This window comes from Lepidochelys olivacea (assembly GCF_965140295.1).
Source record: "Lepidochelys olivacea isolate rLepOli2 genome assembly, chromosome: 6".
In the NCBI taxonomy this organism is placed as follows: domain Eukaryota; kingdom Metazoa; phylum Chordata; order Testudines; family Cheloniidae; genus Lepidochelys; species Lepidochelys olivacea.
In genome coordinates, this window is record NC_140416.1 from 104,750,563 (window position 1) to 104,776,706 (window position 26,144).

A 26,144-nucleotide genomic window follows, 5' to 3' on the forward strand; every position below is an offset into this window, starting at 1 on the left:
CTGGGAGTTCAGGGGCTGGGCAGGACAGTCCCACGGCCATAGTTTGCCCACCTTTAGACTAGAGGGAATCCAGTGATAAGCGGAGGAAGTCAGGGCACTGGAAATAAAGGGGCCTTTTACGAAGCTTGTAGGTAACTTCTTTTTGATTATATCCAATTGATCCCTACCAGGGGATCCACTGCATATAATCAAAGGGAAGTTAAAAATGAACTCCTTTGAGAATTCCATTATATTTGTCTAAACTTAGTTGCTTTCAGATTGACCCAGTTTACAATACTCCATTTCAGATTGACCTGTTTTTGTTTGCATGTTCATGCTTTTGAATTTGTAATACAGTTAAACAAAAATGGTTTTGAATCAGTCTCTCTCAAAGCTGATGAGACTTCATAGGGAATAAATAACTTTGAAAGAATCAACAAGTAGTAAGGAAAACAGTGATACACATCCTGTATGCTTATGAACTTCCCACACTTTGCCTTTGCTTAATCATTTGGTATTATTCATTTTTTACGTATCTAAACTTTACAGGATCATTTAAACATGAGTGGGAGATGTTACCATTTTAAAATTGTTTACTCCACTCAATCATGAAGGTAAATGAAAATTAGTGCCCTTTTCAGTAATTATGTGTGCAATTATAATTTGATTTGCAGACCTGCAGTTAGAACACATTCAAAATAAATCTTTGGAGAAAAGGTAGAAGTTGAAGGGGGCTCTGAATATTACTTCAGTTACTAGAATGAAGGATAGCAAAGAATTTAAATAAAACAATGCAAATTATAGTGCACCTGTGTACAGCCTTGTCTTGAGACATAAATTGGAGCTCTTCTAACATATACCTGCTTTTGCTGAAATAACGGTCACTCCTTTGTCCTCACTGGCACATTCTTGTCAAAATAATAAGAAAACCACCTTGAAATTCTGGATACGCTGACAGAACAGTTAACAGCCCTAGCAATTGGGGCTCAGGAAAGTAAGAAGTTACTGCTAGCAAATATGGTATAGTTTGTTACAGTTCATACGGTTCATTGCACTTACAAGTTTGTATTCTGTTTTTCCCAGACTCCCTCTAACTCATGGACCTCATTTAAAAAATTTTACAAGATGATCTTTAGCCATTAAATAATGTAATGATCTTGAATTCTGTGCTTTTTGGTTGCAGCTGTTTAGTTACCCTAGAACTCCAAAAATAATTATATAATATCAGTATTGGCCCTATTACAAATCTCTAGAGACAACATTTTTATGAGGTTATAGAATCATTTACCCCTACAGTAAGCTGTAGGAAAGAATTTAATTTAGTTCCAACTCCAAAGAAATTGCAATGTTTACTTAATGACACTAGTCAAGTTAAATTCTTTGGGCAAGATCCTGCAGTTATTGGGAGGAAATGTATTTGCAGGGTTAGAGAAAGCAGAATATCCCTGGCTGTGTCTTGGAGACAGTGCAGACTGCCACTTACAGGGCAGCATGGCTCAGGATAGACTTCAGGAAAGTAGTTGTCTGTGTTTATGAAGTATTAGTGCAGGAGTTTTGGTGGCTCTTACAGGAGCTCTGTAACTTGGCTGGTTCTGCTAAGGAATTTAATTTCTTGATAAGCTTGTGTGTTCATTAATTTCCTGTTAGAGTTACTGAACTTCTTAAACTCCATTGGCTTGAGATGGCTAGTTCAGTGGTGCAGGATAGGTAGGAAGCCTACAAGTGTATACTTTAGTCTGCAAGAAAGTTTATAGAACTTAGAGGAATTCAGACAAATGAAAATAAATTTGAAGTTTCTACGCCAAGCCACTTTGGTGGTAGAATGTTCCGTGTCTGTAAAACCTCTCATTCGCTCTGAATTTAGTGTGCGCCCACGTTCTGTGCTGTTTCAGTAATACTTGGCTCTTACGTAGTGCTTTCTACCTGAAGATTTTAAAGTGCTTTACAAAGGGAAATATTTTTTTCATTATCCTACTGACTGGGTAACTGAGGTATAAAGAGGTGAAGTGACTTGCCAAAGCTCACACTACAAGTCAGAGGCAGAGTCAGAAAATAGAGCCCACGTCTCCCGACTTCCCAGTCAGTACTTCATCTACTGGACCATGATACTTCTTCAGTAGATTATAAATAAATTAAATTAGATGCAAATATTAAATGACAAGAATTACAAAGGTAGCTCTGTGTTCACACACAGTCGGTACATTTTTCAGTCTGTTCACACTCTCACGTTTTTAACCATCAACTAACTCTCCTACCCAAATCAAATGACCCGCTTCATATTGCCTGATTCAATGTTCTTTGTGTGTAGAGTTTCTTTCAAAAGCTTTGGAACATCACAGGCCTTTCGGTTTAAAAAAAAAAAAAGGTTTAGGGCTTGTCGAGACCACGGTTCTTGCACTCGAATTGGAAACAGACTTAATTAAATTGATGCAAAACATGTGCATATACCAGGCCTTAATAAACTGCATCCTATAAGTACTAACAGTATGTGTTTCCTAATTACATTTTCATGTTTGAATTATTCAGATTTTATAATGTATAGTTCTGGAGATTGATGTGAATTTTTTTTTTTAAATAGGCTGTATCTCCCAAAGAAGAAACTAAGGCATCAGGTAGATATTGTATTTTTTTAATGTATATTCTATCTTTCACTTTTTTAATAAGCAAAACTGTTTGCCAGAATAACTAATTCACTGCACCTTCTAAAATTGCTTGGTTAGTTTCCTTCTAAGTCTAGAAATTACCATGTTTGTTTGGTCTTGATTATGCAGGCTTAAATATAGACCTTCCAATTAAAAAAATTAAAAAAATTGTTTGTTTGTGGAAGTACAGTATAATTGTTCTTAAAGCATAGTCCCTTTATGCTTGTACAGAGAGGCTGCTCAGTAAAACTAACAATTACTATTATAAAAGCTCCAACTCCATTATAACTTATGTTTGTAGCCAATTATTGGCATGGCTTACAGTCTGTACCCAAACACAACATAGTTAATTCTTGGTAACTATGGCAGTTAACCAAGTTTTTCTGGTGTCAGAAAGTTAGGCCAACACATGATTGTCTTCCAGTATCTACTTTGTAAAAGTTATTTTGCTGTATACCCTAACTGTGCCTATGTGACAAGTTTGGCCAGTTCTTTCTTTTTCTAGCTGTGTAGTAAAGTAACCATGACTCCATTTATAAAATCATTGTTAAAAGTTGTGGACAGACCCTAATAATAAACTAACATGTGTGATGCTAGATTTCAGTTAGATTATTTAAATTTCATACTGCGGAAGTGCCTGGAGTCTGAAAACAAGTCCAGGCCCCATTGTACACAGCACAGTACAAACATCATAAAATAATCCTTTTCCCAAAATCCATTCTGGATTTCCGGTTTTAGTATGCTGATGGACCCATAACTAAACTTCCATTTTTGTTGATAGGGGCTTCCAAATTTGTTTTTTCAGAACCACCACCATCTAAAATTCCTAAAATTGAGACGTCTCATCCACCAATACCGCCTGTCCACCCACCTCCAGGTAAGGTTTTATTAAGAGTTATTTCCTGGCATGCTGTTCTTATTGGATCTTTTGGAGTTGAGTGCTTGACCTTGTTCTTTTGCTACTATGGGCTAAAAGTGTCATGTTGGTTTGAATAATATTAATTGTAGTATGAAAGGTGATGAAATATTTGATAGTATAATTAGAACAATGAGTGCATAAGTGAGATAGTGGCCAGAAAACTTCTCTGGACCTCCCAAACAGTCTCTTATGATCTGCCATATTTGAGGTTAAGTACTTGATTAGTTAGAGGTAACAATATCAAAGCTGATTTAAGACAAGTTATGAGAAATTTCAGGCCAAAAGGAATTTTAAAATATTAATTGAAAAAGCAAGGTTATGACTTGTGATTTCACCGTTAACTTTAGTGGACGCTATCTTTGTAACCTTGAATCTTCAAGTTTACAAAGAATTCTGTGCCAGTTGTGATAATCTGTGAAGAAACTTACCAAGCACCTGAAAACATTTAGAATCATAAAAATGTAGGGCTGGAAGAAACCTTGAGAGGTTCTCCTGTAATTGAAGGGATACCTACAACATCCTTGACAGGTATTTGTCTAACCTGTTCTTAAAAACCTCCAATGACAGGGATTCCACAACCTCCCTTGGTAACCTATTTGAGTATAGAATAGAGGCTGGTTTCTCCACAATTCAGTATAGTGAATAGATCCTGTTTCTCCACTGTCATAAAACAATGGGCATTTCTTTTGAAGGTGGGTATGTGCAGCTATGATGCACATATCAGATTTATATAAATTATTTACAGTAGTCCTCACACTTAATTGAAATTTTATACAGGAAAGAGGAGAAAAGCTGATGCTGTTCCTCTTTATAGTACTAAGCACACACCCTGCCACTGTATTCTTCTGTCTCTTGTTGTCCCCTGTTAAGAGCTGTCATTTTAGGTTGCATTATATAGTACACACTATAAAATATTTATGTCATATCTCAGGGTCAGTGGAAGGACAGTAGTACAATTTCTTTCACAAACATATGGCATTTTGGAGCATTACAGGGTTCTTTGGCAGATCAAGCCCTCTTTTGGGAAATCATCCAAGGAAAAGAACATCCCTTACTGGTTGACACTGTATATGAATTAGAAACTATGCTCAGGTGTGTATTCTGAAGAGAGATTACATGTGGCAATTTGAAGCTACTGCCTGATGCTAGCATGGCACCTGTCACCCTTTTATGAAGACCATACAATATTTAATTAGTCTATATATTACCACCTCAACTACTGAACTCCTAAAAAATTCAGCATTTCCTATGACAGTTGTGATGGAATAGGAACTTACTCACAAATTTTAAACTTCAAATCTGTCATGGACTTAGCCCTCCATGAGGAAGAGTCAGATGTTTGAAAGAACTTTTTGCAAATAAAGTTTTAACTAATGGAAAAATAATATGCTGGTCATGCAAAGTTTTTTATTTTTCATATCACTTGTAAACGGATGTAGGAAATCTCCAAGTGTCAAATTCAAGAACTGACAATGCAGCTCCTCAAAGTCAGATTTATTAATCTGAAACACTGGCTCCTAGGTAACAATCCTGCTGTTGGTTGTAGTTGTCAAAACGGTGACCTTGACAAAGGGCTAGAAGTCATGGGCAGGAGAGAGAAGAACGGTAAATTATAATAGGGACATAGGAACAGCAAGAAGGGGACAATAATAAAGTGGGAATCTGCTCAACATCCGAGATATCTATACACAAATGCAAAGGAATATTGTGGGTGTATTGCCAGCAGTTTCATAGGTAAGACATGGAGGTTATTGTCCCATTCTACTCGGCACCAGTGAAGCCTCAGCTGGAGTATTGTATCCAGTTTTGGGCACCACACTTTAGGAAAGATGTGGACAGACTGGACAGAGTCCCAAAGAGAGCAACAAAAATAATAAAGGGTTTTGAAAACATGACCTTATGAGGACAGGTGAAAATACTGAGAGTAGTTTTAGTCTTGACAAAAGAAACGGGGAGGGAGAAGAGGAACCTGATAGTCTTAAAATATGTTAGGGCTGTTACTGAGAGGATGGTGATCAATTATTCTACAGCCAAAGAGTAGCATGTGCAGGCTTGTCCATCTCAACTTTCTTTTGCACTGTCATTTTAGTTCAACAGTGGGGCAGTGGTGAAATGGCAGCTCTGCAAACCTGTCCTATACTGCTTTTTCAGTGAAAAGATGTTCTGTACCTTGTTATAAAACTAAACTATTCTGTGTACAAACACGACATGTGCCTTAGCTTTGTGTGACAAGTTTATTTCCATCAGTAAAGCATTTTAAAACTGACTACTGTAGATTCTGAAGATACTACCATTGGGCCCTATCATGTAGAGACATTGGTCTGCCCTTAGTTCAGACCAGCTTTGATCTGATTTTAACTTCCCCTAACTTTTGTCCAATCAACCTGAAGTTTCATGGGTGTGATCTTGTGCCAGTTTAAGATTTGTTTTTGGAGGTAAGGAAAGGGAATAATAGAAATTAGACAAAAGTGTTTGAGAGGAATGCTCAGACGAAATGACCCAAATTTTGTAACCCTTTCCTAATGCTTCCCTGTTTCATGGTCTCAAATCTGTGTAGCCCTTGCATGTGGAGTGATTGCACTTAGAAACTAGTATTCGGGTTAGTTTTTTTCCGCTGCCTCTGCTCTTTAGCTGATTTTTCTTTGCATGTAGCTTTTGGGACGTGGGGCTTACTATGAGGGGGAAAGCCACATATAAAGTGCTGTTGCTGTCAGCAGGCTGGTTGACCAGATATTCTCGAATGAAGTTAGCGTTCAGTGATCTAGAACCCAACAGACCAAGGCTCACCGTGAGCCTGCTGTTTCTGCAAGCTGGCATTGTGCGCACATTCTTACAAGGTGCCTGAAGATCATTTATAAAAACAGACCTGGGGATAAGAAATGTTAAATTTCAAAGTAACACATTTTATTTTAGGTGGTTGTAGATAGTCAGCATAGACAGGAATAAGCTTTAAGTGTCGCATCTTTTCTTAACAGATCTAAGGTTAATGTTTACTTACATGGAAGTGGCCAAAACAGTAGCACATAGTGTGACCTTTTGTAAACTTTCGCATAATCTTAGCCTCAATCAGCTCAGAAAGTTCTAACACAAGAATCAAAACTGGTGCAGAAATACAAATCCCAACTCATCAAAAGAATTCTTTTCACTGTATCACATTTGTTTCCTAGAGTAGTTAAAAGATTTTGAAGGTAACATCCTCACAGGCGGACTTTGTTTCTAAGCATCTGCTGGACTGGACTCCATGTCACAACTGTTTATCTGTCCTTGTCATAGAACAGTTTTGAACGAGCTCAGCAGTGTGGAAGGAATAAATATTAAGACTAATAAAGTAAATTTTCACTGTGGAGTAGCTGCAGTTTCGAATTTAGAAGGTCTTACTGCATGTGATTTTCCAAATGTTTTAGCTGTAGAACAAACTGGAAGAGAGCAGACTACTATGTGCAACATGTTAACATTTTGAGAAAAACACAGCAGTGTAGGTAGTCCTTAGTGCTGTGCTACAGAAAAGTAAATGAAGCTTTTTTTGTCTGTTGCAGACCGTAAGCTTCCTTTGACAACTGCAGCTTCAATGGGAGAAGCAGAGCAAAGTACTACAGTGGACTCTGTAGACATACCAAAGGTCCAGATTCCTCCTCCAGCTCATCCTGCACCCGTACATCAGCCACCACCTATGCCTCATCGTCCTCCACCACCTCCACCTTCCAGCTACATAACTGGGATGTCCACTACAAATTCTTATATGTCAGGGGAAGGTTATCAGAGTCTTCAGTCAATGATGAAAACCGAAGGACCAACCTATGGAGCTTTGCCACCAGCTTATGGACCACCAACTCACTTACCATATCATCCTCACGTGTATCCTCCTAACCCTCCTCCACCTGTTCCTCCACCTCCGCCTACATCATTTCCACCCCCTAATATCCCACCACCTACTCCTGGGTACCCTCCTCCACCTACGTACAATCCTAACTTCCCACCTCCACGACTGCCTCCAACTCATCCACCTCCAGGGCTGGGAATGCCACCAGCTAATTATCCCCCTCCTACAGTTCCCCCTGGTGGACAACCACCAGTGCCACCTCCAATACCACCACCTGTTATGCCACCTGTTGCAGGACTTGGACGTGCTACATGGATGAGATAGCATCAGAATTGTGTACAAATAGCCTTGAATTTTGAGGAATAGTTTAAGAGGCAGAATAATTGAGCAGCAACCATATTGTAAAGATAAATAGGAAAGTAATTTGTATAATCTAGATTCTGGTATAGTATATAAAGACATGGAACAGTGAAATGGAATCTTAGTTGACCTAGTTGCAGTACGTTAATGGCAAGATATATAGGCTTTTAATATAGACACAGCAGAGCTAATTAAAAATCTAAATTTGTACATTTGATTTAAAACTAAGTTGTCTGACTAAATTGTTTTGAGTTATTCCAGCACTGGGTTACTTTGTACTAGTGACTTTAACCAGCCATATTGGCTCATTTATATCAGTAAGAAGTAAATTTTCTTCTAGCAGTCAGTGCCTACTTTTGAATATCAAAATAGTCAGATATCCTGAAGTTCCATCTAGAGTTAAAAAAAAAAGTTCATTTTCATTAAGTAACTCTCCTGTGACACTTAATGTTAAGCATCAGAGCTACTTTATTTAATATGTATATATTTACAACCCCCAGCTGACAGAAATCATTTTGAGATATTTGCCTTGCTAATGTTTTTGTTTTGGAATGTACTGCTATCTTGAAAAATTACGTATGTTTACACCTATTTGCAAATTCCTGTAGATAAATATATATATTTTCTAAGTGTGAAAGTCTGAATGTAACAACATACTGTGATTTACACCTTGGTTATAAATAGGACTGCTTCATTCACTTGTACCCAAATAAAACTTGATCTGAATTCAATGGATTTTCCCAAAATCTTTTTTCCCCACTAGTCTGTCTCTAAAATGACTGTTCATGTTTATACTGCTGCAAGAGGAAAGGTGTTTTACCTCTTGTACTAACTACTGTCAGAATATTTTAGCAGTGGTCTATGAAAATGTAGAAGGATCACAGTTCATTTACAAAGAATGTACTTTATTTTATTCAACTGAAAGTATACACTATCACAATCTCATACTTCATTTTTACTAAAATATTCCAAATGAATGTTTTACACACACATCAAAAAAATCTGATTACTATTTTTTCTTCCCCCTCCCCCCCCGAAAGCCAAAGTGGTTCAATAAAAGGTATAAATGCGTGCTAATGTCTAAAGATTTTGCTATGTACACAACAGTGGGTGCTAATTTATTCCAGTTTCTTTTGTAAATCATATACAGGAGGGCTGTAAGATCACAGGTTTAACAGAAATTAAACTTCAAACTGATTTCCCAAAGCAGTTCAAATAGACTTTCCCCACCTTATGAAAAATATACAATTTTATCACTTTACAGTCATGCACTTTGAAAAAGATCAGTAGTACTTTTTCCCCACCCAGTTTCTAAAAAGATAAAAGGTCACTTTAACACTGATTTATATCTAATAATATTTGGATAAAAATGTGCCAGTCTCACTGTTGGGCTCAGAAGCCTTATTAAAGGTGCAATGAGCCACCTGAAGTTGGTTATGCCACAGCATTTCAAAATCTTGTTTACATTGGTCACTGAAAGAAAACTTAAGGGCCTGATTCTGCTTTCCTAAGGCCAGCAAAACTTCACTTGAAGTCAATGGAAGCTTTGTTTGTCTCGGGGCTGCAGAGTTTGCAGCCTCTAAATAGACTGAGGACAGTAGCCCAATGTATATCAACTTAATGGCCACCATTTTGGGGGAGGGTTTCCCTCAAACTTACTGTACAAAGTTTTTCAGGTAGTTTTCACAGTAGACCTAGAGCATAGTAAAGAGTGAATTTAAATGTGCATATAAAACATCTTTTCAGACAACTGAAAGTTTAGCACCCAAGTCATTCTGTAATGTGAGTGTCTTTTTTCCCCCAGGAAGACACCCTTTTTTTTTTTTTTTTTTTTTTTTTGCTCAAATGGAGCTAAATACAAAGAGTAGCAAACTTTAAAAAAAATACATACAGCACTAACTCTCATGTACTTCTATAAAATCAACAATGCACATCTTGCATTTGGGGCTTATGCTGCCAAGTAGAATCATACAAAATATAGTTTTAGCCTACTCGTATACAGGATCCTTCAGGGGTTTAACTAAAAGACTGGCTGTCTTCTAAGCCAGCTCTCTGGGGTGTACAGCCATACAACACGCCTCAGGTTTAGTGCTGTTTCCCCTTTATTTAAGAGTTTGAGATCTGCAGCTGAAACCAGAATACGGACAACGCTTCAAGCCACAAAATGGCTTGTGATAAATATCTGATTAACAGTAAATTTGGACGAGTAGGTCAGAGGCAGTGAAAGGAGTAAATGTGCTAGTTTAGCCCTCGGTCCTGTTGAGAGGGAGGGAGCATTAAATGTTTATTTGTTAGGCTAATCTACTCAGAGACCAGCAAGCACATTATCAGTACAAATAACACTCTAGGCTTTACTGGCAACACTTCTGCTGCTTCAGTTGAAAATTTGCTGAAGTAATTCAATTCTGCTCCTAACCCTCAATCCAGAGTTTGGACACTGGCATAATTACAATGGCCTTTTCAGTAGATTGATTAAGCAGTTATATGTACATTTTATAGCTCAGAGGGGAAATTAAACCTTTCTTTGCTGCCTTATTCTGGAAGGAAAAAAATCATGCTTTTCCCCTCCTCTTAATATGAAGAAAATAGTTGAGTAAGAAAGAAAAGAAACTGATGGATAGTATAGATGGTAACAGGCTGAAAAGGGTCAAAATGAAAAGCTAAGAAGAGGAAATGCAGAATGCTCTAGAGGTCAACTCAAAAGGTAGATAGTGTGCCATTTTCTAGGCTAGTTTCTGCCAGGCTACACAGACTGCATAAACCTAGTACAGAGTTACAGTTAGTAAGCTCAATAGTGGCTGACAGAGCTCAGGTATGCTTTAGTGGGAAGTGAACTGCTGTTGAGGGAGTTTCTAATAACTCACTGACCTCAGCTATCAGGGCCCATTCTTAATCTAATCTACAGTTACTTACTGCTTAATTTTTATTTTGTTTCTCTGTTTCTTTATGGCTCAATCCTGCAAATTCCTTACTCAGGCAAGTAGGCTCCCTAAAGACAGTGGCACTACTCTCTTGTGTTAGAACCTGCAAGATTGACGTAACAGTTCTTTGTAGGTGTTTCACGCTAATCAAAGTCAAGAACTCCGCTAATGCAAAACAAATGTATCTAATAGTAACAACCTCAACTAATTCAACTGCATTTAGGTAGCTGTGACTGATTTTTCTAAAGTGGCAACATTAAAGCGTCAAACTAAGCACCAAAACCAATGCCATTTTTGAAGAGATCTACATGCATGTACTGTTAGGATTATTTTATTTTACAATGGCAGGTTTACTAACAGTCCAGTTTCCCGTAGACTGCTGGGGGGGGGGGGAAGGGGAAGAACAGCTCATGAAACACGGGGCCAGATCTTGTGACAAGATGGAACCGAAAGGGGTCAACCTCTTACTACAGCTCCACAAGCAGCTACTCACAATACCAAAATATAAGTCCCACTGTTTTTACATACAGCAGTTAGAAGGAAAAAAACACTCCATTTTGGTTTAACAAAAATAAAGCTTAAATGGCAGCAGCAGCCTCATTTGACAGCTTCTGTTGATATAGCATTTACACAGCTTTGAATGGCTGTTGCTTCGGTTACATCATGAAGTAACCAATTTAGTTCAGTATTTCCACAAGGACATTACAAAACAAATCCTTATTATGTGAGTGAATGTCAATACTGAAATACTAGGATCCAAGAGAGAAACTTCTCTTGTTAAAACTGTAAGCCACATTGGTAGGAAAGCTGTTCTTCCCTAAGTATTTAGCAGTAAGAGTTTTACAGGAACAGCGTTACCATAGTCATACTGGATTGTGGCTAAATGACTTAAAATTATTCACATTGTGACTGCAGAAATCTTCTAAGTATCATTTGTTCCATTAAAATCAGGTCACGAGCAGCTGAAATGGAGGCTCAAGCTATTCTGCATGCCTGCGATGGACCTGTGTCATGGTCAATACGGTACAACATACAAGGTGCTTTCAGTGTTTTAGCATTCCACAAAGTATTTTATATGATCGCTCTTGAAAATAGTTGCATATCATCCTCCAAAAATAAGGACCTCCAAGCAATTTTAGCAGCTCAGTAAAGGGACAGCCAATAAGCCACCTGATTCAGATTTTTGTTTCCTTGGGAGAATCCAAAAACATGCTACGTAGAGCCACCAGCCTAGTTATGAATCAATTAACAAGCAGGTGGGCAGAAGCAATACAAAATAACTTCTTCACAGGTCAGGGTTCCATTTTTCCTCCTAGAAATTCTCTTGTTAGGTAATTCTACATAGAGACCATACAACAAAGCAGGTTTGCACTACAATACAAGTGACACAAGTCTGTGATTATAGGATGGTTAACCCATTTAATATTGGTTCCAGATCGTAGCCTGGAGGCTAAGCCTTTAGCTGCCATATTTACACTATAGACAGTTACCAAAAAGAAAAAAAACCCCAACTGGCTGCTAGAAACAGAGCTCTCTTCCTCTCTGATTCTTTATAGAGTTGCTTCTAGTTTTCAGTGTGACGTTCCTACAATGGCCCCTTGAACTGGTTTCCTGAAAGGTGTTGCCTGATGGATGGTTTGGAACTTGCTGCATCACCCAACTTTCGCCAGACAACCTGTGGGAAAAGGGGGAAAAGATTGCAGTTGATGAGCTACATTATTTGTCTAGAAGTCAAAATGGGCAGTTTCCAAACCAGAGTTGCAGTTCTACATCTGACCATTAGATGGCACTTATGCACCAAATTACAATTTAAAGGATTTGAAGTGTTCATCTTCTCTCTCTTGAAATTAGAACTATTATGCCATAGGTAATGATATAAAACTAATACATTAGGTTCAGAAGCTAAATTCAATGTTAGACCAAACACTGACATTCTTAAAAAAGTGACATTTCCTTTCAATAGATATCATCCGAAAAAGATCCCATCCAGTTCAGATACTACTCCCTTTAAAGCAGTTTTTATGAATGGCTAACACAGAGAGAAAAGGAGTACTTGTGGCACCTTAGAGACTAACCAATTTATTAGAGCATAAGCTTACAGACTAACACGGCTGTTACTCTAAAACCTAACACAGAGAGGAGGACCAATGCGGAAAGTGGGGCTCTCACGAGGAAAGCAAGAGAGGAAGTGACAAGAATTAGCAACATTTCTAAGAAGGATGTTGCTGTAGATCTAAGAGCCACTTCCAGTTTATCTCTACAAATACCCAGCATCCAACCCACAAGTTTGCGGAGGTGCCGTCCTGGAGTCGTAACATTCTATCTTCCCTTCTGCTAGAAGAAAGTGGCATTAATAAAACCCAAACAAAGCCCACAAACCAAGAGCTCACTGTTATTCAATGCAGGGATTTACCTACAATCTTGGAGCCTTAAAGTGAAGCACTTCGTGTTCTGCAGAGGATTAACTATAGCATTTGTATATTCAGGAATTAAAAAGTTTTTTTTAAACCCTGTTTTTTGACAGGGTGGGATTATGTAGGGGCAAATTTGGGGCTAGCTCTTTAAATTTGTTCATGCTTTGGGTGGGGAAAGGAAGAAAATCCACACTAAACAGTTTCTGGTATTCCGGCCCAACAACATCTTTGTAAAAATGTCATCACCAAAAATACATTCATATTTTCCATAAATAAAGTCATATCACATTTCTGCACCGTTGTGCCACTCCAGTGGTTTTGAAACACTCTGTCATCAACCTATTCAAAAAGTTTTCAGAGAGTTTTGCTTCCTCTGAAATTCTCATGCACCAAAAAGGCCTCACTGATATTCTGACCTGCAATATGGATTTCAAAGAGAATATCCACAGGAGTCCCTGCTCTGGGAAACACTGCACTGTCAAATCCTCCAAAACACATGACTCTCAGCTTGAGCAATGTTTTAACAGCAATACAAAGCTCACTTTTCATCCGCAGTGTGTACCCAAGTCATTTTATTCTGCCTGGAATAAAAGGTAGCAGAGCACCAGCAAGCAGCCACACCTCAGCCAGAGCAAAGTCCTGGCATAAATGCTCAGTTTACAATATGTGGCAACCTCCATATACAATGTGGTTGCTAGGCCAAACATGTTAGCGGGTGCCAAAAATCACGTGTAATCACCCCTCATGGATTCAAACGAGAGGATTCTAATTCTGACATCAGATTACGGTCACTCCACTTCTACGACTTAAATACCCTAAAACGTATAAATTAAGGCAAAAGGACCAACCTATGCTTTTAATCGACCGTATAATTCTCAGGGGCTTACAAACCAAGATCAGTACACAGGGCTGAAAATTGAAACCTCCTAGCCAGATAAAGACAGTTGCATAACTGTCCATCAGCCCTAATAGGATAAGCCACTCTCTACCAGGAAATGAGTGGGACAGGTGGTGTCCGTATCCTTTAAGGAAGCTCAGCCCTAGGTTTCTTCTGTGCAAATGCATCAAATTAAGTGTTCAGGTATTTGACATTTGGCTCCTGCCCATACAGAATTTAATTGAGCTTTGATTAAGTTTTCCTTATGACTGAATTTCTCTGTGGGTTTCAAAACACGCTCACACACACACACACAACAGATGTTACAAAACATTAGGACCAAAATAACATTATATAAAATACTACAAATAAAGACTTATTACATTGCACATTTCACGAACAATTGCTTTCTCCTTTTCACTCAGGTCTTCTTCATAGTTATCTTGCATTTGCCTGTCCAAATTTTCATGGACTTCAAGGACCTACAAACAAACAGATTGCCAAAGTATTATACATCTCAAAGATCAATGACATCTTCTGCAAGAACACTAGCTGGGATTTAACACAATGTGGTCTGCCACATCCCCAATGCTATAAACTGCTGCTCCCACAAAGAGATGCATTCCCTTCAATGGGTGCAGCACTCAACCCACGGACTATCAGGGACAGGAGCAGAGCCTTAGCACTTGTCTATACCCACTTCACCTATGTTGGTTTGAAACCAGTATAGTTAAAGCAGCGTGAATGCAGTTCTACCAGGTAAAGATGCTCGTATCAGTATAGCTTAGTCCCGTGAATGTACATGAATAAACTGTACTGGTATAAGACTCCGTTATACCTACATCCATATGAAGGGTTGTACTGCTTTAACTATACCTGTAAACAAATCACACCCCTAACTAAAGAAGTTAAGGCCTTCCAATGTAAACTCCTCAAGGCAGGAACTGTCTCCTCCTATGTGAATGTAATCAGTTTAATTCTCTCTCCTGTAACAGTCAATTGGGCCGTGATACTTATGCAGTTACTCACACGTGTAAACGTTTGCAGGACTGTGGGCCTTAGCCATTCATTTTCTCCTACTGTGCCAGTGGGTCTTTTATACAGCAACAAGAGAGAGAAAAGCATTTTCAAACAGGAAAATGTGATTGTAAAAGTACAAAAATTGGCAGGGGGCTCAGGGAGAAGTGGGTATCTGAAGTTACTTGTAACTCATTTTCTTGACTCACTGCATCTCGTCAAGTTGACAATGTCTTTTTAAAATTGCATTATTTTTATGTACAAAAAACTGATTTTAGATAATGCTTAGAGCTTGCTAAAAAGAGTTTTTCCTTTTCTCTGGTGTCCAGAAAAGTAGGGTTCATGATATTAAAGCCACCTGCCTTTATAGGTGGAGACCCCACACAAAAATAGCACCAACATATTAAAAACCTTCTAAAACATTTTTTAAATAGCCTTTTCTGTCAAATCTGTTGCATGAATAAAAGCACAGCATGGTAGGACACTAAATAGTCATTTTACTGACATGTGTTTGGGATGACCTACATAACTCATTCATGGCTTTGTTACTCACGCATAATGTGGTCACCTCAGACTCCTGGAAATAAGATTTTTAAGCCACTCACCATGTTGCCTCTCTCTTGTGCTAAAGGAATACACATACAACACATACACCCTTAAAGCAGGTATATTTGTGTGTGCGTTAGTGTAAGCATGCAAATGAACTACAGGATTAGATTCATTACAAGGATGGATTTCACTCCTGAAGCATCCAGCACTGACCACTCATAGAAACAGGATACTAGCCTAGATTATTCATTGATTTGGTCAAGCACAGAAATCCTGCTGTACGCTAAATGTTTCAGTTATAAAACTAGGTCATTCTCTTAGGGCCCTTAACCTACTTCTTTTTAAAATGTACCAACCACTAGTTTAACCAATATATCTGCAACCAGTGGAATCTGTGCACAAACATTAACTTTACCTAGATTAACCTTTTTAATGGAGCATGTGAAAGACATTCCAGCCCGGACAAATACAATGTCTATTTTTCTATTAAAAAGGAATTGTTTAATTATAGATCCAGCTGGACTCACACTTTGAACAAGCTTGTTTGGAATCAGTACACCTGCAACTCTCAGCTGTGAAAGCAACACAACCTGTGCAATCAAATTCCAGTGCAGATCACCAGAAATATCTTGCAAGAAGCAAATACTGGCTGTATCCACAGGGTAAATGTCCAGGGCAACTTTGGGGTAGATTAATTAAAACTTCCATATCTGATTCTATCAGTCAACGATCTTTCAAATACATGAGTCTCAAAGGGAGAATATTTACTATATTTTTTATTACTTCAATTTAAATTTAAATTACATTCCCAAGTTCATGTGGTGTCAAGGGGATGTAGAGCTTATTTCTTTGTTTTCAATGGAAGTGTCTTTGAAATGCTGTTGGATAATAAGAGGCAGAAGTTGAGAGTTTTAATCTTTAAAACCCCAAATGGCTCCAGACCCATTTACCCAAGAAACTGTCTCCCTGACCCCATGCCACACTGAAGCGGGTGAGTGGTCTGGAATATTAGAGAAAGTCCTAGCAGAGCTGTATTGATGAACAGTGGGCAGGTAAGGAGGTCAAAGGTGCATGTTAAATTCATTTATCACATGGTTCTGTAACATAATATGGCACATGCATTTCACCTCAGTGAACAGAGCTACACTAATTTACACCAGCTGTGGATCTGACCCCAAAGAAGCTTAAAAATATATATGCACACAAACACTGGACTACATCCTCAGCTGCTATAAATCAGTGCACGCTACCTAGAAATCTGACCCATGATGTTTGTATCTCTCTCTGTCACATGCACACACTTATATACAGGAATAATTTCATCCCCAGCTGAAATGCAGCTATAGTTTAGGGTGGAGCCTGGCAACTGTCCTCAAGGAATCCATTTTGAAGCACTTGAATGAGAAGAAAGTGATCAGGAACAGTCAACATGAATTCACTCTGGGCAAGAAATGCCTGACCAACCTGATTGCCTTCTGTGATGAGATAACTGGCTCTGTGGATATGGGGAAAGCAGTGGCCGTGATATACCTTGACTTTAGCAAAGTCCAGTGCATCCATGCATCCAGGAAGACCAGTCCCTGGATGAGTAGACTTTAGCCAAGCTTTTAATGCGGTCTCCCACAGTATTCTTGCCAGCAAGTTAAAGAAGTATGGATTGGATGAATGGACTATAAGGTGGAAAGAAAGCTGACTAGATCGTCGGGCTCAATAGGTAGTGATCAACAGCTTGATGTCTAGTTGGCAACTGGTATCAAGCAGAGTACCCCAGGGGTTGGTCCTGGGACCGGTTTTGTTCAACATCTTCATTAATGATCTAGATGATGGGATGGATTGCACCCTTAGCAAATTCACAGATGACACTAAGCTGAGGGGGAGAGGTAGATATGCTGGAAGGTAGGAATAGGGTCCAGAGTGACCTAGACAAATTGGAGGATTGAGCCAAAAGAAATCTGATGAGGTTCAACGAAGATTCTATGAAAGACAAGTGCAGAGTCCTGCACTTAGGACAGAAGAATCCCATGCACTGCTACAGGCTAGAGACCGACTGGCTAAGCGGCAGTTCTGCAGAAAAGGACCTGGGGATTACAGTGGACGAGAAACTGGATATGAGTCAACAGTGTGCCCTTGTTGCCAAGAAGGCTAACGGCATTTTGGGCTGCATTAGTAGGAGCACTGCCAGCAGATCGAGGGAAGTGATTATTCCCCTCTGTTCGGCACTGGTGAGGCCACATCTGGAGTACTGCGTCCAGTTTTGGGGCCCCCACTACAGAAGGGATGTGGACAAATTGGAGAGTCCAGCAGAGGGCAACGAAAATGATTAGGGGGCTGGGGCACATGACTTATGAGGAGAGGCTGAGGGAACTAAGGTTATTTAGTCTGCAGAAGAGAAGAGTGAGGGGGGATTTGATAGCAGCCTTCAACTACCTGAAGCGGGGGTTCCAAATAGGGTGGAGCTCAGCTGTTCTCAGTGGTAGAAGAGGACAGGACAAGGAGCAATGGTCTCAAGTTGCAGTGAGGGAGGTCTACGTTGGATATTAGGAAACACTATTTCACTAGGAGGGTGGTGAAGCACTGGAATGGGTCACCTAGGGAGGTGTGGAATTTCCATCCTTAGAGGTTTTTAAGGCCGGCTTTAAAAAGCCCTGGCTGGGATGATTTAGTTGGTGTTGGCCCTGCTTTGAGCAGGGGGTTGGACTACATGACCCCTTGAGGAGCCCTAATCTTCCATGAGTCTATGATCTGTCAACAGCACAGAACCATTTAGGTCAGGAAACAAAGAATGTCACCTTATCCAGAAACTACAGGAGAAATACACATAGGCAGAATTGGATTGTAGAGTGAGTGGTCATGTCTCCCTCTGTTGGGTGGTACCAGCAACTACACAGCCTGCTCAAATGTTAAAGGCCTTTTAGTTTTTAGTGCTGGAGGCCCTGGTCCTGATCCCCACAGACAGCTATGTGATCTGTGTGTATGTAGCCAGGGTTCATTATACAATGATGTATATATAAGTAGGGGCATTGCCAGCAGATCGAGGGACATGATCGTTTCCCTCTATTCGACATTGGTGAGACCTCATCTGTCCAGTTTTGAGCCCCACATTACAAGAAGGATGTGGAAAAATTGGAAAGAGTCCAGCGGAGGGCAACAAAAATGATTAGGGGACTGGAACACATGACTTATGAGGAGAGGCTGAGGGAACTGGGATTGTTTAGTCTGCCAAAGAGAAGAATGAGGGGGGATTTGATAGCTGCTTTCAACTACCTGAAATAGGGGGTTCCAAAGAGGGTGGATCTAGACTGTTCTCAGTGGTAGCAGATGACAAAACGAGGAGTAATGGTCTCAAGTTGCAGTGGGGGAGGCTTAGGTTGGATATTAGGAAAAACTTTTTCACTAGGAGGGTGGTGAAACACTGGAATGCGTTACCTAGGGAGGTGGTGGAATCTCCTTCCTTAGAAGTTTTTAAGGTCAGGCTTGACAAAGCCCTGGCTGGGATGATTTAGTTGGGGATTGGTCCTGCTTTGAGCAGGGGTTGGACTAGATGACCTCCTGAGGTCCCTTCCAACCCTGATATTCTCTGATTCTATGACACTGCAAGACTGGAATTTCTATGGATCTTAGATACTCAGGACAAGGGGAAACATGTACCACACCAGCCTACTACATGTCAAGTGAATTTCTCCTTCTAGAGGCTGGCCCTAGTGACTTTACCACTTGCTACCAAGTCAAAAATTCTCCTTTACCTCAAGTGGTAGGGTCCTAGTTTTGACTCCCAGGGACAAATTAGGTGTCTATATGTGTATGAAGCCACAGTTTGTTACATAATTACAAAAAATGCTCCCTACTCTTACGAGAACTGCCACAGGATTTTCAATGACCAAAAGTGTATAAGACAGTTGGCATGTATCTCATTCTGAAATGGCACCCAGTGCTTCCTAAAGCTACTTTGAGGCATTGGTTCCGTCAGGACTGAGGAACTCAAAAGGTAACCAGCTTGGAGTATTGTGACTTTTCCTTGCAGGTCTCCCAACCAAAAGCTGGCCACACTTGACCTTGCTTAGCTGGTAAGTATGTGACAAGCTAACTGCTTGAGGTGCTGGTAAGTGTGTGACAAGCTAACTGCATGGCTGCTGGTCAGTAATAATCTGGCTGAATAGTTCTCTTCCATCTCTGATTACTATGATTCCATCATTAGAGAAAATGCCAGATGATGTTTCTACAGTTGTTGTATGCAGGAACAATACAACATGTTGGTTGAATGCAGACCTACCTTCATAGCATGCACCACTGCCTCTGGTTTCTGACCCACAGGCACATATCCTGCCACAGGAGAGGAAGCAAGATCAGGAGTCATACGAGCTGGGCCCTGTTGAAACAATAAGTAAAAAACACACTTTTAAAGTATTTTAACTGAGTTCTTTAAAGTATTTTAACTGAGTTCTTTAAATGAGAGGAAGAAAATACCTAGTAAGAACAAAACTGCATCAGTACTACCTCAAATCTAACTCTCCACCAGCCTCAGGCAAAGACAAAGGCTTTATCTGCACATAAAAGCTACATGATTTTAACTAAAAGCAGTTCTTAAACTGATTTCATTAAACTAGTGCAAACCCCTATGCGGACACACATCAGCTGACTCTTTTGTAGCTTACTTCATATAAGCCAAATGTCAACCAATGTGTTTCCCCACAGGGACTTGTACCAGTTTAGCTAAATCAGTTCAAGAAACAATTTTAGTTTAATTGGTGCAACTTCTGTGCATTAGACAAGATCAAAAGAGTTCTCCCACCCTGCCATAGAGAAAACACTGTAAACATGACAACTTTCCGGCACCGCCTGGCTTTTACTAAGAAGCTAGAGAATATCTGGCATGAAAATAATCGTGGGCATCTGTTTTTAATGGTTTGGGGCAACATTTTCAAATGGGCATCATGTACCCATCTTCAGCTACAAGAAGGATTGGAAGGTAACCTAAAGATAAACGGATGTCCAGACTCGATGTTGGTGGGGATTATTTCCAAAACATGCTCTCTAGTTCAACTGTGTTTAGGATTCCACTGGGAAAGATACAAAAATGGCTATTTTCATAAGAATTCAAGTATGCAAACAGCTTGATAAGCACTTTCGATATAGGCTTTGCTTTTCAAGGTCTCTCTGTTGAATAACACGAGATACAATATCCTTATTCAGCGAGATGCACTCCTCCTGTCCTTCCTATTTGTGCATTTGCACTGTAATACTCAGAGAAACCAACAATGAATCCATTGACAAACTCATATTGAGTCTTCGCATCCCATAGGAAACACAAAGAACGATTATCCTGTTGGATGGTGAAAATAAATTAGGATGACAGAGTGATGTGTAGCCCCATCACAAGAATGCTTTGCCCATACAATGCATGTGGGTCTTCATTACCATCTTTTCTAAGATTAAAAAAACAGTGTCTCGTCCCATAATCTTTTATACCAAGCAGAGGCCAGTGGGTTGTTTTCATTTCTCATGCATTTCAGCTGTGAGCCCCAGATTGCCATGTTTTACTTTTTCAAGTGTTTCGCTTTTATTTTTTAAAAATGTTCATATACAGCTGATAAAGGAACTGGATTTGGCCCAGTTTGTTGGGCTCTGGATAATAAGACAGGATGGCCAGGGATTCTTTCATGTCTAGACCACTGATCTGAATTTAACCAAGGTATTGACCTAAAACCGTCTTCCCCTGATGGTTGTGAAATGAGTTGGTGGCCCACACATCACTTTCTATTGAAGAGGTGAACTCATCAGAGAAACCAGCATTAGAATTAGCACCTTTGTGGGAAATCTCAAGGGAGAATTAATAGGTTACAAGAGCATGGAGATGAGGCTACCATTGCATTCTGCAACGGATCTCTCCAGCGCAGGGTTGGAGCTCAGTGTGGGGATAAGGGAAAAATTCATTTCTCCCACGGGGTTGTGCATGTTGTATAGCTAAACAGAGAACTTTCATCTTCAAGGCTGTCAAGCCAACTCTTTTAACAATAAATGATAAAGGGGGGAAAATGTAAGTGACCGATCCACTTAAACCAGAGCTGCCAACAAAGACTATTCAGTAGGGATCTTGGATGGAGATCTGCTAATTGCTCTTGGAAGCCTGCAGAATCAGTCTTCAATAAATGTCAAATGCATCAATATATGTATCATTCTCCCAACCTCTGGCTTCAAAAACACCACTATTTTCTTTTTAATACAATCTAGATCTTAATCGCATGACAAGTAAAAGCAGAAGAATTGGGGCTCTGTGGCCACAAATCCCCCCAAAGCTCCCCCTGGCTAGAACACAGTAAACACCCTGCAAGATATTAACATACAACCCAGCTGATCATTACAAGAAGAATCTTCATTATCACCCTGGAAATATAAACAAGGCTTTCTGACTACACTCCAGTAGACTAAAGGTCTCCCACAAGAGGCAGCAAAATGGTCACACCTTTCCACAATAGCATCTTTCTCTCTTCCTGCGTCAGGCATTGATGGTAATACTACCTTGAGCTATGACTGTAAACGCTCTTAAAACTAATATGGGAGACGAGCACGAGGGAAACATGAGCCATAAAGAACAGTAACAGGTTTCAGAGTAGCAGCCGTGTTAGTCTGTATCTGCAAAAAGAAAAGGAGTACTTGTAGCATCTTAGAGACTAACAAATTTATTAGTCTCTAAGGTGCCACAAGTACTCCTTTTCTTTTTTTAAAGAACAGTGAGAGATGGTTTCCAAAACATCTGATCATGCCCAATGGCTTACCGCACTCACGTGAAAAAAAACCCACTATTATTTTTTCTATAATACCCTCAGTTGCATTTGATTTAAAGACAAATTGTATATTTTGGATCATTTCAAAAATACATACACATTAAGCCGGATTCTCTGTTGGTGTCAATGGCAGTGGAGCTGTACCCATTTACACCAGCAGATAATTTGTCCTTAAAAATACAATGTTAAATGATGGAAATGTAACAAAGGAAAGGGGCCCGCTTCTGCCTAAACATAGCCTCACTCTGGGATGGCTTCCTTTCCAAGACAAATATGATCACTGATGCTCAGGTTAGGCTTGGTGTTAATTATTATTATTATTTGTATGGCAGTGTCAGTGGGGAAACCCCTTTACAGACGAAATCCTCAACCCAAAGAGCTCATAAACTAAGTGAAGAAGGTACAAATGTAGGAAAAGGAAAGCAGGACACTAAAAGCAGCATGAATGAGTAGCAAAGAGTTTCACAAAGCGAGTCTTCAGGATGGGTTTTGAGGAGGAGAAGATGTAAATATGGAGAGCTGGGATGGATGTGGTGTATTGAAAACTGCATTAAATATTACAAGTTATCAAGTGTAAGGGGTTTCCTTACACTTTCCCCATGTCCTACTTTTAAGCTAGAGAAGCATGTGATCTGAATCAGTCTGTAAAGAGCCAGACTAGAGCAAGGTGAGGTGACTTGTGCGTTGCTGCCTTCGGAAGCAGCCTGCTTTGCCTCTCTCTCTCTTTGGTTCTTGTGGTTAGGGTTCTGGATTTGACGAAATAAAGTAGTGTTATGTTGCAACACTCCAGAATAAGCAATTTATATGTTTGTATCTAACTTCTCTGTTTGTGTGCTGTGAACAGAACGTTGAAAAGGGAGTTTCGGGCACCGGAGGCAGCACCAAAGAAGGCATAAAGGTGGGAGTGGAGGGAAAACACGAAAGGGGCGTCAGCTTGGCAGAGTGAGGTCATCAAGGAGAAAAGTGGGAGGAGACAAGAATGGAGAGGGGGATGGAGAGCTAGTTGTGTAAGTTCCTGAAGGTGAGGAGGAGCATGAATTTCATGGGGAGGGGAAGCCAGTGCAGGGCTGTGAAGAACAGCTAGATTTAGTCAGAGTGAAGAGTTTTGGGAGGAAGAATGATGTGGTTAGGAATCTAACTTGGGTCTTGGGACACCAGGGTTCAATTCCCCACCCTGCCACAGATTTCTGGTGTGACCTTGGGCAAGTCACTTAATCTCTCTGTGCCCTAGTTCCCCACCTGTTAAATGGGGATAATAGCACTGGCCTACCTTACAGGGGTGTTGTGAGAATAAAACACATTTAAAGATAATGAGGTGCTCAGATACTATGGTACTGGGGGCCATAAAAGTACTTAGATAGAACCACAGTGGCTTTCTGGGCTGGAGTGAGTGCCAAGGAAGCCCAAGAAGACCCTATAGTAATCAGGGTCAGAGGTGACCAGGGTCTTGGCAGAAGGAATGGCCAGATCTGGGGGATGTTGTAGAGGGAAAACTGGCAAGATTTACTGACAGCAACAATCTGGGGTTGGGGGGAGAAAGAAGTGGAAGGAGGCAGAGATAACCCCAAGATTGCAGCCCCACTCTGCAGGAAGAATTGTGGAATTGCCAACAGCAGGAAAGCAGGGAAGGAGGGGCCAAGAAGGAAAGATGAGCAGCTGCATGTCATCCAGCAGCAAGATGAGATACTGGGGAGAGGGAGAGAGTCGGAAATATGAGACTGGATGGAGGGCAAAAGGTCAGATGTTTGGAGGGCTGTTATAGCCTAAGCCCTACTATTTCTGCAGCTCCCATCTCTGCAGTAGTCTAAGCTCATACTGCTCTTGTTTCTCTCTTACACCCCTTTCCTTTATTTCCTCCTTACCCTTTTATAGCCAGGGTTACACTACTGAAGCAGCCCATTGCCACCCAGCCACAAACAGGTTAATCTATTTATCATCTTAACAAGCAGACACAGTCTACACAGACGAGGAACGCTACATTCTGAGTTGTGAGGCTCATATCAGTCTGAATTTCTTCTTCCTTGTTGGTTCTCTTGGATATGCACACTGCATTAGTCAGAGGTCTTGCTGACTTAGCCATTTGCTAGATTTTCGTATCAGTCTGTAACCAAAGCTGGAGACATTCCCTACCCTCAGTCATGGGACCTGTGGGCTGTTTTCAGAGGTGAATAAAGAATAGTTCATAAAACAAATAGGATGTGACTTTTTTTATATTTAAATTGATGAAAAATACACCCTTTCTGCTTCACCTCTCTACTGAGCACAGAACAAGTGTAAGAGCCTAAGTCATTACTAGATGCTAAGCTTCTCATTCTCTTTGGCGCAGGTGGGCTTTAATAGCATTACTCCTGATTTACATCAATATAAATGAGAGCAGAATCTGGCCATTAAGTTCTATGGTATAGTAGGCAAGTCCATGTGCCAATTTAGCAGAACAACAATTGCACATTTCTGTTGCATCAGTGGCTTCAGGTTGTTGCTTTTGTGAACACATTAAATAATAGCCGTAGGGTCGCTTCTACCATTCCTTCCCAGAATCCAAGTGTAAACATCACTTGCAGTCTAGATTTTTTTATATACTTCCTGGCAGTCAAAAGGAACAGAAGAATTGTGATGAGCAACTTTTCCAACATTTCTCATTGGATTTGACAAAGACAGGAGATCTCGTTCTTCTTAGCTCATTACTCTGAGTGTGAATGCTATATCCATTTAACAGCCCCTTCTCCCCTCCCCCCACTCAGGTCTACCTCAGCTCCAAGATGTCTAGTCCTGAACTGCCAGGAATTGTGCTACTGGCTCCTGAACAGATCAGCTAACTTTCAGAATCAGAATGAAAGCTTTAAAAAGGGTTTTGCTTGACTGGACAGTCATGGTCCACAGAGATCCCAGGAGCTGAGAACTTTTTAGATGGTTAATAATGAAATGGAGCTTGTGGCCACATCTCAAAGCTTCTGAATTTCACGTCTTTTTATTGCTTTCTATTACTACAGATCATTGATTTAAAAAACAAGAAGAATTTTGCACTTAAACCCAGATTTAAAAAAGCCCAAATGGTCAAATAATAGCTCAAATAGCAGTAAAACAAGGATAATTGTGATCACATGGGATGCTGTGAAGTGTTGATTGCCATGTGACTGATCAAAGAAAACTACAAGTGAAATAGGCAGGTATCCCCATACAACCCACATAAAACTCAAGTGGATAGATTTGTGTTTGTCATTGGTTTTGGTTGTGGCTTGGTTTAATTTGCTCTGTTTGGATTTATTTCTAGGTGTTTCTATGGCATCCGGGAGTTTCATGTACATTTGTGAATTTATCCTAGAAGGTAAGGAAATAATATTTACAGATTAGGAACTGAGGCACACAGAGATGCAGTGACTCGCCCAAGTTCACACAGAAATTCTGTGGCAGAGTCAGAAACTGAACCCCGAACACTGGAGTCCAAGTCTAGTGCCTTGATGCAAATCAGTCTTCTCTGTTGTGCATGGTTCTTCTATTTTGCATGAGGAGAGGGATTAATAATCAGCTGGCTGCCTTTTTGTTGCATGCCCTATGTATGGTTAAAAAAATCCTAAAGACTTGACAGGAATCAAAACCTGCAGGAAATATTTTTCCAACACTGCACCATCACACATTATACCACTTGTCCTTTTCCTCTTTCCCATTTCTCTGAGGTACATTAGCTATTATGGAAACAATCACTGGTATATGCGGAGCTTAGCTATATTCACAAGTGCAATGTAAAGTCAGTTGATACAGCTGCTTATGAAATGTGAGTGTATGTGATGGTGATCATGACCACATGCCTGGTGTAAAAGTTACATATATAACTGAAAAAAGAAAAGGAGTACTTGTGGCACCTTA

The 26,144-nt window shown here is 40.0% G+C and overlaps 2 protein-coding genes across 5 annotated transcripts in view; one reads left to right on the top strand and one right to left on the bottom strand.

Annotated features, from left to right (window-relative positions):
- The window catches only part of CCNK (cyclin K), a 31,229-nt gene extending 22,778 nt beyond the window's left edge, over window positions 1-8,451 (top strand). For 2 of the 3 annotated variants that reach the window (XM_084631334.1, XM_084631336.1), the window contains 3 exons: window positions 2,558-2,591; window positions 3,403-3,498; window positions 7,077-8,451. In XM_084631334.1, the coding sequence (XP_084487460.1) occupies window positions 2,558-2,591; window positions 3,403-3,498; window positions 7,077-7,684 (738 nt within the window). In that variant the 3' untranslated portion in view covers window positions 7,685-8,451. The remainder of the gene's footprint in view (window positions 1-2,557; window positions 2,592-3,402; window positions 3,499-7,076) is intronic. The other variant, XM_084631335.1, reaches the window with a different exon arrangement.
- A 153-nt stretch (window positions 8,452-8,604) lies between these two features.
- The window catches only part of CCDC85C (coiled-coil domain containing 85C), a 161,087-nt gene continuing 143,547 nt past the window's right edge, over window positions 8,605-26,144 (bottom strand). For both annotated transcript variants that reach the window (XM_084631338.1, XM_084631337.1), the window contains 3 exons: window positions 19,769-19,864; window positions 14,316-14,414; window positions 8,605-12,316 (listed from right to left, as the gene is read on the bottom strand). In XM_084631338.1, the coding sequence (XP_084487464.1) occupies window positions 12,227-12,316; window positions 14,316-14,414; window positions 19,769-19,864 (285 nt within the window). In that variant the 3' untranslated portion in view covers window positions 8,605-12,226. The remainder of the gene's footprint in view (window positions 12,317-14,315; window positions 14,415-19,768; window positions 19,865-26,144) is intronic.